The following is a 15,368-nucleotide window of genomic DNA, read 5'->3' on the forward strand; positions in this document are numbered from 1 at the left end:
CACAAAGTGAGAAGAAAATTTTTCGTCTTTTTCAGCTCGTAGTTTTTGGTATGTAAAAATTATCAAACTCATATAAACTTAAAAAATGTGATAAGCTTTTAAAAGTAGAGATTTCAAGCTTTAAAACCCTTTTTTTAAATTTGAATTTCATTCATTATTGACGACGATATTGCATATACAATTTTGAGCTAAAAAATACGCGATGACTTTTTACTCAACCTAATATAATTATCGTCTAATTTCGTTAGCTTGCATACGATGTCTCGTAAAAATGTCCGAGCAGCCGCGTTTTCTGATGCGATTGCATTATGCACTTTCTTTTTCCTAGAGAAACGATTTTAACGACCGAAATACGCTCGTTAGAAGAAGAACGCAGCCCGCTTTCTAGATCAAATACGCCAAGTGCGTTGATCAGAAATTCTCGCTGTGCACACAATGGTGGAAAGTAATAAAAACTCTTGCATTTTATATTAGAGAGAAAAAGTGAAGCGGGAGAGAAAATTTCGTTATTCATTGCTATTTTAATAAACTTTTAATAGTAAGAGAAACATATTATATAAATAGATACTATGAACAAGTTAAACTGTCCCTACTTTTACATCGATCGAACCACTAAAACACTATTGCATCAAGAACACTGTGAAGTCGCGGGTTTGAAACATTCATTATTACTGGAAATGAGAAAAATTTTTTTTCTTCGATCCAAGAACGTCGCCCGCATAATAATGCACAGTGCAACTTCTTCAGTACGGTCTTCCAATAACATTACTTACACGCGAAAACCTAATTTTCCGGATCACCGAGACATCCACCTCGCATCAAGGGTGTCTTCGATACGATGAGATGTGCAGCGGAAACGCAGCGCGAAAAAGAGAAATTCCCTCGAAGTCAAATCCGATTTCCGACCCAATTTTCAGGCCGAGGGATGGTGCTCCTAGAGCGCTTAACATGCATATAATGCAAGCCTCCGCTTTCTTCTTTCTTTCACCGAGAAAGAGAGCTCGGCGCGGCGAGAAATATTTCGAGGAATAGGAGGTCGGTTGCTTCGCGAAGGCAGCCGATTCGCGAGTTTAAGGTCAATCTCGAAAGCAGGAACGAATAATCGCGCGCGAAGCCTTTCCATCTTATTATACGATCAATCCCTCCTATGCAACGCGCATATCGTTCCTTCGCGTTAGACTTTTTCGCGAAACTTCTCATCTGTGCGTTTCTATTCGCAGGTTCAATAAGATTAAGTTGCAAGTTTTTCACGGAGAATCGCGAATTATATGTCAATAAGAAAAATTGAGATTTAAAACAATTTTTTTCCTTTAGACATGTTCGCGAGGATGCGCAGGATTTGTCAGAATCGATATTTTAACGATACATAAAAGATTAACACAAAAATATAACTTTGCTTCTAGCTCTCAATAATTTTTTTTTTACCTCATAAAATATTTTTTTCTCTCCGTTACGATCATGTAACTAATTTCTACAACTTCCGTTAATTAGAACTTTGACAGAATATCACATTTATAATTATGTTTAGCAATTTTCTTATACAGGAGGTCCTTTTACGCTCTTCTCTGAACGTTTTCAAATTTCTTTTCTTAAGAAAATAATCACGAATATCTTGTATATAATAACAACAGCAGTATTAAAGCACTATATACATTTTATATTTAATAATCGTACTTTACCTATACTTTCTTCAGAAAAAAATTAACGATTTTTTTTACAAAACCTAATAGTTTTCTCATTCGAAACCAAAACGAAAAGGAGATTCTAAGCTTTAAAATATCCAAAACAAAAGAAATGCATTAACATAAAAAAACGCTATTTACGTGATAATAGAATTGATACTCCCTTCCCTGACAAATTTTGGATAAACGCGTTCATATAGCACGCATATCATTGATAAACCGAAATATCTTACAACTGAATGTTTGATGAAATTCGATTACTTTACGCGCAATAAGTATCTAAGGAGCATGATAATATTAAGACGGCAAACGAGCAATTAATCGTCGTGAAATCAGGTGATATCTAATTAAAAGTTCAGAATCTCTTTAGATTGATATATGTACTGCCGTGCGCGAGTAGCTGCAAAGTAAGTTCCACCTTCTAATGGACGAGATACTCTATGAATTATAATGAAATTCGTTTCAGCGTTTTACGAACGAAAATTTGTCACTGGTCGACTTAAAGCGTGTACGCGCCATTATTCATTTGATCACGTTGATATTCTTCGGCGTGTTGCGCCGTTTTTTTAATATAGGTTTCTGCGATAATATCTCGCCATTCAAAATAAATTTGAACTCACAATTAGCTTCGATGGAATTTTAAACGGAAAAAGATTTATGATTTTTTTATGCAAAATCCGCAAAAGATTCGTCACTTGACTTTGACTAAAAAAGAGGAGAGTGTAGAGATATGAGTAAAAGTAAAAATGTAAGACAACAAGATTTGTGACTCGACTTTGGTTCAAAAACAGGAGAACGTAGATGTAGGATAATGTAAAAATGTAAATGTACAACAAGATACGATTTTAATTTTTTTTTAGAAAAAATTAAAAATATCACAATTAGCTGACGATTTATATAAATCACTTTTATTATTCTTTACCGTTATTATTAATTGAAAGTACATAAAATGAGCATCTTGTATATCATTTTTAGAAGAACTGACAAGTCTTTGCAAAAAATGTAGAAAATTCATGAAATTAAGCTTCTAATTTTACACAGATCATGCATGAAGTAAAATAAAATTCCCGAATTTTGTGTTTTAAAACAAAAATTTTTCCAAAACAATCGACAATTAATCCTTATTGTATTTATGGAATTATTCTTAGTTTTTTAGAAACAGGACTTTTATACTTTCAATTTCTTTGAGTGTCTACATATTCCGTTATGATCGCCGTTCATTCATACTCACAGGATGCCTTCAGCTTCTCCTTCGCCGACCGTATTGCACCGTTGGATCTGAACGTGATGCCGATACTTTTGGACTTTCCGGCAGAGTTTTCCATGACACCCTGTGGCGATATTATCGAGATACCATTTTGCTCCATGGTGCAATTAAACGATTACTGAAAATAGAACAGTAATAGTAACGTAGTAACGTTATAATTTTGGAGCCTGATGCAAAATATTGACGCCACGATTTTATCTTATCTACAATATGATAATAAATTGTAAAAATCACCCCTTGAGTCCGTTGTACTCTTATTTGAAGAAATATTTGAAGAAACTGCGACCAGATGATAAAAATGACAGATGCAAATAATTTTGTAAATATATGCATTTCTCTGGTTATCTTTTTATCAACAAGCTACTGTTGCATGCGCGTATTAAAATTAACTTCTGCCTGATCTGATAAATTCTGATGTAATTATAGCAAACTATGTTAATTTCTAGAAAATTTAAAACTCAGTTGAATTCTAGGAATCTTTGTTAATTTTGCTAATATTCGCGAAATCCATTCGTTACCTTCTGCTCTTGTTTCCTATAATTTCATAAGTTATAAAATGAAAAGGCCGATTTTTTTCATTGACTGACTTCGTAGCATTAGCATATCTGCTATTCTGCTACCTGTATCACCTTACAAGTGGAGGCAATCGATAATAATGCAAATATCGTTATCTGAACCTGATATGAAATATTTGTTGAAATTGAATTGTGAGATTAAATAACCGAGGTATGTTACCGTGCAAATATCAAAAACGTAAGATGGGAATAATTAATTAATTCCCGCCAAGCTGTCAGTCGAATTTCGACCTTGCCCATAAATGGTTAAATCGTTTGTTTCACGATTGCAAAATACAATCTTACTCATATTCGTATCCGTGATTTAGCATGCATATAAATTATGATTAACCGTCAATCGATTATGGCTTACCGCGTCTTTTTACATGATATATATTACTGTACTAACAATAAGTATTTTAACTCATGCAACTTATATACGCGCGAATATCTAAACTTAAGAAATTATTATGAATATTGTATTAAGCAACAAAAATGAAAAAAAAAGATATCTATTAATTAATCTTGTTTAATGCTTGTTTTTCAATCTCATTTTATTACTCAAATCTCGCGCAATCTTTTGATGTTTTCAGTTATATAATTTGCGGTATCATAAAAAAAATGCATTTCTGTGATGCCTATAATTTACATACTTTTTTAATTACAAATATTATAAATTCTAAAGGAATATAGTATCTACTAAAAAAGGATTGATAGCTTTTAATTAATTTAGCTTTTAATTAATTAAGTTAAATTTGATGCGCTCTCAAAGATCTTTCGATAATTGATTGCCTCAGAATTTTCAATAACCACCAATTTACATATCGATGTCACATATCAGTTATATCAGTACTTCAATTTATACTTTTTTGCGTGATCTACAGAGTGATTAATTTTAAACGGGAAAACATCTTGGAAATATGTAATTTAACCAAAAAAACGTTACAAATAAAAATTACATGGTATACAGAGGGATGTACAATGGTAGTGTCTTTCTCTATACTATACAACTTTTATTTGAAATGTTCTTTGATAAAATTGCATTTTTTTCGAAATATCTATTTGTTAAGTTTAAAAAAAATCACCCTATATATTACATTTTTACATATTTTTTTTACATAAATGTATAGTAGACTCATCTATACGCTATTTACAAAATTGAAATATCACAAGTCATTGGCACTAATGCCAACTCACGATGAAAGAAACAAAAGAGGCGATCGAATTAAATAACATTTCAAAGTGCGTCTTTGTTTTAATTGGTAATGCATTATAATGCATTAGCACGATATGCTTATCGATCATACAAAAGTCAAGAAAAAAGTTTATAAAAGGTAATAAAAGAAGAGATTATTGACTCTTTTAATTTTTCATACTACTTACCCCAAAGAGTAAGTCGTAGCTGCAACGTTGCACACAGATCTTGCACAAAGTCCGTTTTCGCTATATTTCCGTATGTCGAAAATCTCCCACTCGTTATAAAAATTCATAAAAATTCTCGAATATGATCGGCACAAAGGAAGATGAACCCGCGGTTATCGTTGCTTATCCCAAGAATTGTCTTTTGCCGCGTGGTTTCGAGAGGACTGAATCGTTTCGCGAGTTGCGCTCACCTCTATATGTAGAAACCCTCCACTGTGCGCCAACGGCCGGTTGGCCGTCACTCTCCCGTTACACGACAGTTCCGTGTATACATGGTCACGCGAATCGTGCGTTTCTGCCAAATTATTAAGACGCCACAGCGCGCGCAGCTTCGTTCTCCGCATCAAAAATATTTACTTATCTTCGCCGACATATCACAATACGTGTAAATATATATATGTAGCATATACATTTCGCTGATCGACAACTTTGATATGTCGCGGTCTTCTATCTCACTGAACATTACCAAATAATAGCGATTTTAGACAAATAATTTGTCTTAAATCGAAACAAAAAGAAAAGGTTCTTTGGCAAATTAAATTTGAAAAGCACAATATTACACATAGAAAAAAAAAAATGTTTCTGGCCACAGCTAATTCTGATCAGCTGAAATTGCATTAGCTACTATAGCTATGAAATTTGCTAATATATACAAAGGATTTTCTGCTGTAGCTAATATAAGGACGTAGCAAAGTATGCATGTCTGTTACAGATCAATTTATTTAACAACATGAAGTTGGTTGTCATAGTTATCGGATATGTCTGTGTAAAAGAAAATTGTCTCTACCACAGCTAAACATGGTTTGCTAAAACTGTACTTGCTACCAAATAGTTTGCTGCACAGAAAATGTTTGCTGCAATCACTGCGATCAATCGACATAATAGCAAAATGCTTGTCTGTTACAATGATAACATTTAGGCCTCACAGCTAAATTAGATCTCGTAGACACAACGTTAGGTGTCCATATAATGCTACTGAATTTAGCTGCCATATCTAATTTTTAGTTGTTCATTTTTTTTCGTGTAGATAAAAAAATATCCATTAATATTAATTATAGGTACAATTATTTTAATATTAATTATAGGTATAATTATTTTTTTAATAATTAGTTATAAATCAGAAATAATTTACGATATATTAATTAAAAATTACATTATATAATATATAGAAGAAATTATTAATTAAATATTTATGAAAAGTGTCTCTTACATGCGCGTGTGCTTGAAAGCAATAATTCTCTATATTTTAATAACGTTGCCAAGAAATCATCCAGTCAAAACTTTTCACTGAATATAGAGTAAATTTTAATTTGGAAGAATAATATATGTTATTGATTAAATTGCTTCTGTCGACACATTTTATCAAATAAATTTTAACTTAATTATCGCTTATTATATTGTTTTGATTATCCTTATTATCTTACTTGATTATATCATGATATGATCTTTATATCTTTATAATTTTTTTGTGATTAGTATTCCTTGTCACATTTTTAATTTTTTACGATCCGCCAACAGCACAATGTTATCGCGAAAATGACTAAATATCAGTCCACCGACGGCAATCCCGTCGCGTAAGAACGTCTTCAATAAAACAAATATATACAATTTATTACATACATTATTATGGATTTAAAGATAAAAGTTATTTTAAATGAAAACAAAAAATAATTTAATAAGTGCTCTTATATATCGGTATGTATTTATAGTAAAAAAATGTGCAGCTCAAATTTATACAGAGTGGGGCAGTACAACTCTGTCCATCTAGAATATTAAAGATACCATCAAGAGGAGTAATACATAACAATATAAGTATCACTCATAATTTTTCTGTGGGTAGAGGCGCGAAGATTTCAAAATCACCTCCACTTTTAAAAATCGAATTGTATGATTTCTTTTACGCAATAGAAAAACTATTAGTACAGCATATTGTACTCTCCTCTTGATGCTATACAACTTCAATAAATATATTACTTCATATCTCCAAAAATAGCGGAAATAAGTATTCTAAGTGGACAGAGTTACTGCCCCACCCTGTATAATAGCCCTGCTTGTTTTAGCCAAATAGCAATAGTGACTACGATCGGTTTGAGCATCACTCACATGCTGTAAGTTTCTGTCTATTTTTATCACTTATTACTTGCGGAAAAAGAATAAAATAAAACGCACCAACTACATAGCTAATGTAATAAATACATGGACCGCAAAGTATCGATACATAATGTAGATTGTTTTTTTCGAAAAAACTGAAAGAGATCACTTCATAAATACTATAGATACATTATATTGTATAATATGAAATATTGCATAATTTTTAGTCGCATTCTAAACATTTTCTCTTTCAGATTTTTTTACATCTATATTTAACATTTATTCTAGAAATGACTTAAAAAATAAATTATAGCTTATTTTGGAATTTTTACGCTCAAAATTGTAAAATTATCCTAAAATTTCTATTTTCTCTATTTTATCTATTAACATTTTTATTACGTAATAAAATTACGGACAATTAATGATATTAGAATTGTTGAAATAAATTGTCTCAAACGATAACAAAAATACATATTTTTCTTATTAGCCTGCTCATTATAGCCCACTGTCGAATCGTTTTATCAATTATGAGAAAGTCAAATTAAATCAGTATCAATTTTGTCATTGATTATAAAATAATCGATTAATTGATAAATTATAATAGGGTATATCAAGTTATCTTACTATCATTTATCGCGAGAATTAGTATTAAAAATTAGATTTAAAAATATTTATGATTTAATCCGACATTAATATAAGCAATCAAAAAATTTATTAGATAATCAACTTATCGCGATTAGATTTAAGAAGAGATTATTCTTTAAATTATTTTATATATATATATATACAATATATATATATATATATCCAAATTTAATTATTATCTTATTAGGTAATAATTAAATAAACATTAGATATAATAAAAACATTTTGAACGTTGTCTTCATTTGTTTTTCTATTTTTTAATTTTTTGGTTATTATCTCTGAAATAATAACAGTAATTTTTAATATTTTAATAAGTTAAACTATAATTATCATATAGACAAATATGCATATGTCCGAATATATAAATATATGTAAATACAAAGTTACCTGTTGTTAAGAAATACTTAAATAAATATTTGTCACAATTATTCCAATTTTAAAGTTACAATCAAAATATTGATTCTTCTGCGAAGAATATATGGGGGGATTGCTTACAAATCAATTGTCTACAAGCTGTTTGCCTACATCATTTTTGCCGACGGTTTGTTTGCGTACAAAAATTATTACCTACAGCTCGATTGCCTACCTGCTCTTTGGCGCATAAATAAAAATTTTAGAAACGGAGTTACATTTGCCTACATGTATTATTTTCGACATGTATTATTAGTTTATTATCTATAAGTATTATTGCCTACAGCTCGATTGCCTACAAGCACTTTTGCGCACAAATAAAATTTTTAAAGACAAAATCACATTTGCCTACATATAAATTATCGCCTACAGATTGATTGCCTATATGTATTATTTTCTGCTTTAAAAACACAAATTCTGTTTCAAAACAAATTCTCTGCTTTAAAAATAGAAGTTATTTTCTTATTTAACTTAATCTTATTTTTATATTTGTACACAAAAGTGCTCGTAAGTAATCGAACTGTAAGCAATAATACAATAGATCTGTAGTAGACAATCGATCTGTAAATACTAATGCATGTAGACAAATGCGATTTTGTCTCTGAAAATTTTATTTGATACAAAAGTGCATGCAGGCAATCGAGCTATAGACAATAATACTTGTAGGCAATAATACATGTAGACAATAATTATACATGCAGGAAAATGTAACTCCATTTTTAAAATTTTATTTGTGCGCAAAAGTGCACGTAGGCAATCAAGCTGTAGACAATAATTTTTGTGCACAAACGAATTGTCGGCAAAAGTGATATAGAGAAACGATACTGTAGGGCATAAGCAAAAGAAGCTATCTCGAATGTCCAAAGAATTATTAGCGTTTCGTTACCCTGATAGAAATTTCATGCATTTTTGAGCAGTTACTGAACAGTTATACCAACTTCTGTCTAATAACTGAGAAGGAAAACTACTTAGGATCCCAATCAGGATGTAACGCTTTGCTTGCAGTTAGTTAGCTTGCATATAAAAGTTGCGTAAAATCTGAATACAGTTACTGAATAGAAACATAACAAATAATGGATGTTAAAATTGATTGATAAGCAAGCCAACTGCTCATGAAATGAACAGTTTTGTGTAATATTTTATATTTTGTAAATGCTTGCTGATTGTAAAATTTTAAGGTTATGAGAGTCATAGTGCAGGAAATCTTTTGTACTAAAAAAAGCATAATATATATCATATATCAAAGATTTTCTGCACTATGACTCTTATAACCTTAAAATTTACTCTTATATTCGCATAATAATGTTAATTAATGGCTAGTAAGACATAATAATACCTAGTAATGTCTGCTTGGTAATTCCTATTGATTGTTAAATAATCAAATAATTCCCTCAGCGGTTTATCCCTCGTTTTAACACTTTCAACTTTTATACATGCACATCATATGATATGTGCATTATCAACTGAATTACTATGTTACAATGGATGGAAAAATATCAGCCCAAATGTTGTATAGTAAATAAAACTTTACTCAGTTTTTGTCCAGTTTCTACGCATTATTTTAACTAAATTAATTTAATCTATTAATACTAGACAATAACTGGGCAGTATTTACGCAAATTGCACAAATTTTTGCCAGGAAAACTGCTTCGATCACTGAATAAGATTCTATCAAGTTCTTACTTGTCTATTTCCTACTCAGCATTGACACAATTAATGAGAATACAGTAATATTAGATAGTAACTGGATATGTGTCTAGGAAAACTGCATACATTTCGCACCAGGGTAGGTACGTGTATAATAATGAATACAAATATTAAAGTTATATACTAAAGCAGTATTACTAATTTCATCTTATCAAGAATCATAATTATTTTGTGTAGGATAGATCAAATTTATAATTATTTTGCTATTTTTTGTAAATATCTAATTATACGCCATTGTCTCTTATATATTATCGCAATTTGTCTTTAATCGATCAATTATGATTATTATTATTGCTCCTTTATTGATGTTTTAAAAAGAAATTAAAATTATATTGTACAAACTAAATATTTCAGTGACAGCTTTATGATAGAGAAGTCGGTGAGATTTCTCATGGCTATACGATAGTATTAAGTAATCGATCCAACGTTTACCAAGAGCTACATTATTAACTAACCGCATTTTGCATAACTTTGCCGTGCCGGGTCGATGACTTTGACGATATCTATTTGAACATCGGAAGATACTTCTTCTTACCTTTGCAAAATGAAAAAATAACAATTACATATTTTACAGTTATTTGCTATTAAATCTAATTTTTTTATTCAATTGTATTAATTATGAAATCAATTAATTTCACAATCTCACATCGTTTTAAGTATTTATTATCCTATCTTGGAAATTAATATTTTCTCGTAGTATTACATTATGTATATTCATAATGAATCTATTATTTGATAATATCTTCAGTGATGTTTTTCAGTGATATTACTCGACCGAGCAAGTGAGAGATTTATTGATTGTCGCAATAGTAATTACGCCAGAAAGACAGATTGGGATCTCAACGTTACAGTCTATTTATCACATTAAATCCAGAAGTAAACTGGTTCACTGTCACGTAGCTGTATTAAGAGAAAGAAATATTCCTTCCTACAATCGCAATAACCGAACTTTGAAACTATCAAGAATATGGAAAAAAGCATATAGGAACAGATACATAAGGAAAAATATGCGGACTCTAATTTATAGCATTTTATGAAAATGTCTGAAAATGTTTAATTAAAAATAATCATAAGCGACGAGATGACAGTAAGAATGTGATAATGAAACTAAGTCAGCTTTATCGTGTCATTATTAATATTATAAAAGTAAATGACTAGGATTTAAAATAATAACTTCAAATTAGCGAAAAAGAATAAAGATGAGATAGGAAAATTAAAAGTAAATCTGACAAGTTTTCGACTGGCAGCGATAGAATACAATCAGTGAATCTGAAAGTAACTGTGAGAACGTACAGCAATCATATTCGTGATTATTAGCTACTGTACTCTCTGCTCTCTCTCTTTGCTGAAGAGCAAAAATAACACTTTCAACTTTTCCCTTTCTACCATCTATAACAACCAAACGAACGATGGGTGATATACACGATATACTTTTGTTCGAACTATATCTTGCTTTCGACAAATTTTTATACGATTGCGGCTGCTGTGCAATATACTCAGCACGCATCGATCAATCACCTCACGATGATCGATAGACACGCTCGTCAGTCGGCCTTTCTTACTGAAGCAGGAAAGAAAAATTGCATGATCGATGGCAGCTGAAAATATAATCCTTCGAAATACTATCGCATGCGTAGGATGGCAGCGCGGGAGGTAATAGGTATCTCGACAACATCTTGAGACTTGCGGTGGTAATAGAGGGAAGAATGTATAGAAGAATGGATAAATAATGCATCTGTGGTAATTATGGTACGTTTCTTCTCGACTCCGGGAAAGGAACAGTAGGTCATTCAGTGCGACAGAAAATGCGGAGTGACCCGATGTTTCTTTCTCGGTATTAGAAACAAATGGCTGCCCTGACCTCCTCCAATTATGTGACAACTAACTGCACGAAGGTACGAGAAGTCGATTTTTTAACTATCGGTAATATCAGTATGAATCAATATAAATAATTTAATATATAATTATTTATTATTGTATACTAATATATATTAATTATTAATAATAATAATTTATATAGCAATATTGTGTGATTAGAAAGTCATAAATTAGAAAGTTAAATGTGTTAAGTCAGATAAATCGATATTTATGTGTGTGTTGCTTTTTATAATTTTATAATTTATAAATAACAATAATAAGATAATTTTTAAAAAAATATAGGATTACAATAATAAAGTATTGATTTATGTTAATTAATAATTGCCTTTCACTTTCTGCGTAAATTTAACATTATTTTCTAATTTTAAAAATCAAACTTAAAGAAATGTTTAGTTATTCAAAAATTTCTGTTGAAAAGATCAGAGGACAGTTGCGAACAAGCATAAATTATTTGAATGAATATAGATTTTTATTTGTACAACTCATTATATTGTAGATATAAGATTAAGTAGCATCAATTAGCATTTATAAAATCATACTAAAGAAGTTTAAATAGTTAATTAAATATAAACATGAGACTTTTAGTTAAAATTCTTGTTGCATAATTAAGAATTTCATAATTCTGATATAAAATTTTTGTTCGCGCAAAGATAAAACAACGAATTTCTTTACATTATGTCGGAAAATTACAAAGTGTTGAAAATTATATCACGTAGAAAAAATGTAGAGAGGAAAAATATTATCTTTTGCGCATGAATCTGAAATCAGCTAAATTTTACGCGCAAGAATCCAAAATCTGCTTAACATGATAAATCACATTCTCATTCTCAATCAACACGTTTACTATGTCACGTATTGTACAATATAAAGATATTATATCCACGGTACGATAAGATGTACAAGCAAAGATTTATATATATCATTTATATATATCAACTATTTACACTTGTTTACTTATTTATTCTCTAATCTAATTAATAAAAATTTTTACTAAACATTTCTTTAAGTTTACAAAATAAGAAACATTAATTTCAAATTTAAATGGGAAGAGATACGTTATATAGTCATCAAAGGTACATAAAAAATATTACAAATATATTTACATAAAATTTGTATAATAAACGACAGTGCAATTAAATACTTACTTATAGAACAATATTAAAGATAGAACATTATTAAAGATTTAATAATCTCAGTAAAAAGGTTTTTATTTTCTATTCTCGTATAAAACATGATTGTATCATGGTGTCTAGATAAATCGCGTACACTACTACAATACATAAACTTCTAAATACAGAGACTAAGCGCATAATCGGCGTATAATTCATTTAACACGGTTTATTATCATTTATTTTTCCATTATAAGTGCAAGTTCCGCATTTACATAGTTATCCTCTGACGCGTTTGTTGTAAACTGCGGCATACCTATATCATTAAAAAAATTACCATAATTAAATAATTAAATGCATTGTAAATATCTAATCAATAATTTTCTAATGTTAATATTAGAGATTTTAGAAATGTTTTAATTTCTGTATAATGTATTAATAAGATAAATTTACTTAATTTAACCAAGCAACAGTTATGGGTAAAAGCAAGATCGAAATTATGTAGAGTCCCAAAATGAGGATACTTTTTTTCTAAATATCCTTAATCAGTTTTTCCGATTTTTTAAATTAATATTTATTAATTAAAAATTTAGCAGAATACATCTCTCGTTTTTTTTATAGTCGTAGATGATAACAAATATTACCTATGTTTACACACTTTTATAGGTCGCAACCTATATATCTCAAATTTAACTTTTAATTTAGGTTCCTCGGTTGTAAGCAGTCAGCAGATGACCTACCTTCTCTATGATCAGATCTCGTTTTTTTGTGACCGAGACCCGACCTAAAATATAGGTCAGGCCGCGATATAAGTCTCTTTCGGTGTGAACATTAAAAATAGACTGCGCACTTCTGAAGTTGTCGGTCTCGGTTTAGAAACCGTGAGATAGCTTGAAGCTAGCGTATCGCTGTCTTTCTCAAAGAATCAAGTTGAAGAGAGATGCTGATATGCTCAATTATTTCTAATAGAGCACAGATGCTAAAGGTGACTTTACATGGTCAATAATACTGTCAATATTAAGATGCCGACAATATTTACTGATTGTGTGTGATTAATATTGATAGAATACTGATGGTGATCTGGATCTTAATTCTCGAGCAGTACCACTTTATTAAGAGCCATGTCACAGTATGTCATATTACAACAGATAATATATGTAAAAGAGCCCTCAAAAGTGAAATAAATTGAAATATATTGTCTAAATAATACTGATAATAAAGTGAAATATATTATCAATAATACTGATCGTGTAAGATTGTAAAAATACTAAAAATATTGATGCAATACTACTGATTCAATATTACTGATTCAATATTACTGATCAGTATTTTAATGACTGTGTAGAATCATCTTAAGAGCTACGAAGACCGGTCTATTCTTTTACGTATATGTTGATTATCGATGTTTATTATCATACTCTCGTCTGAATCATATAATGCAAATGAATAATTGTCCATTTTACATCAAAGAACGACTTACAATAAAAATAAACAAAATTTTATTACATACTAGAAACAGAATAGAAATGTAGTAAAAGATTCGATTAAATCTTGCATGATCGTCGTATTCGATAATTAGCTCATGTAATTGGTTGCCTATCGAATTTCGTTTTCGTGATTTATTAAAATCATATAATTTTTTCTTCTCGCGATGCAAAATAAAAATCAATTGCGCTCCTTAATTAATATATTACCAGATTGTAAAAATTCAATAAAGCATTTAATAAGGCATTTTTATATTTAATACGCAAAAACATTTTAGAGCTGGATATTTTTCTAAATTACTATTTTATATATCGGTCCCTTAGCGCAAGACATGCTCGCGCGGAAACAGGATGCACCTGTCGCGATACATTACTGTCGCTTATCTGCGACAAAACGCGTCACACGCAATCTTCCTCGACCCATTCTCCATATTCCATATATACGCGAGAGAATAAGGCTGCTCGGTTACCAGGGGAATGTGTCAGGGCTTCGTGAGAAAATCTGTTCTCATCGTTAATCGCAACGCCGGATCTAGCGAAACGGGCCGCGCATCTTTCCGCCGATTATCCGATTAGAAGGGACAATCATACGTTCTCTTTCGTTTTTTCTTCCGTTCTTCATTTAGTCATCGTTTGCTTTCTCGCGGCTACGATCGTTTTGTAATTTCCTGCCGTGGTTATCGGATTGTAGAACTGATTGACAAAAATTTCCGATTGTTACCCTGTGTGGCAATCACGCTCTGCAATTACCCGCGAGCGAAACGGACGACTAGAATGCGGCTTATGACATTTTGACGATCGGACGGGAGATAATTTGCGAATAATGCGCGTTTTAACTTCCGACTATTTTCGAGAAACTTAACTTTTCGCTTTGAAATCGCACGCGGAGAAGCAATTAGCTAGGCCCACTTTCTCTCTCTCTCTCTCTCTCTCTCTCGGTGTTTTTAACTCTAAATCTGGCTACTCGTCTGTTATCTCGCACTGATATTGGTGATTATCTTTAGAGATTATCTTTGGAGATTATTGGGTGATTATCTTTTTACTTACACCCCCGTTGCGCAAAATACTGTCGAAAATTCTTTTCGCAATTTATCTTAACAAGGTTTATATATATATAT

At 30.6% G+C, this 15,368-nt stretch overlaps 1 protein-coding gene across 1 annotated transcript in view; it reads right to left on the reverse strand.

Moving 5' to 3' along the window:
• The window catches only part of LOC108749864 (aquaporin AQPAe.a-like), a 35,663-nt gene extending 30,510 nt beyond the window's left edge, over positions 1–5,153 (reverse strand). The window contains exons 1-2 of the mRNA XM_018488859.1: positions 4,887–5,153; positions 2,914–3,067 (exon numbers count right to left, since the gene is read on the reverse strand). Coding sequence (XP_018344361.1) covers positions 2,914–3,049 — 136 coding nt within the window. The 5' untranslated portion in view covers positions 3,050–3,067; positions 4,887–5,153. The remainder of the gene's footprint in view (positions 1–2,913; positions 3,068–4,886) is intronic.
• Between the last annotated feature and the right edge of the window lie 10,215 nt (positions 5,154–15,368).

This window comes from Trachymyrmex septentrionalis, unplaced genomic scaffold (assembly GCF_001594115.1).
Source record: "Trachymyrmex septentrionalis isolate Tsep2-gDNA-1 unplaced genomic scaffold, Tsep1.0 scaffold32, whole genome shotgun sequence".
In the NCBI taxonomy this organism is placed as follows: domain Eukaryota; kingdom Metazoa; phylum Arthropoda; class Insecta; order Hymenoptera; family Formicidae; genus Trachymyrmex; species Trachymyrmex septentrionalis.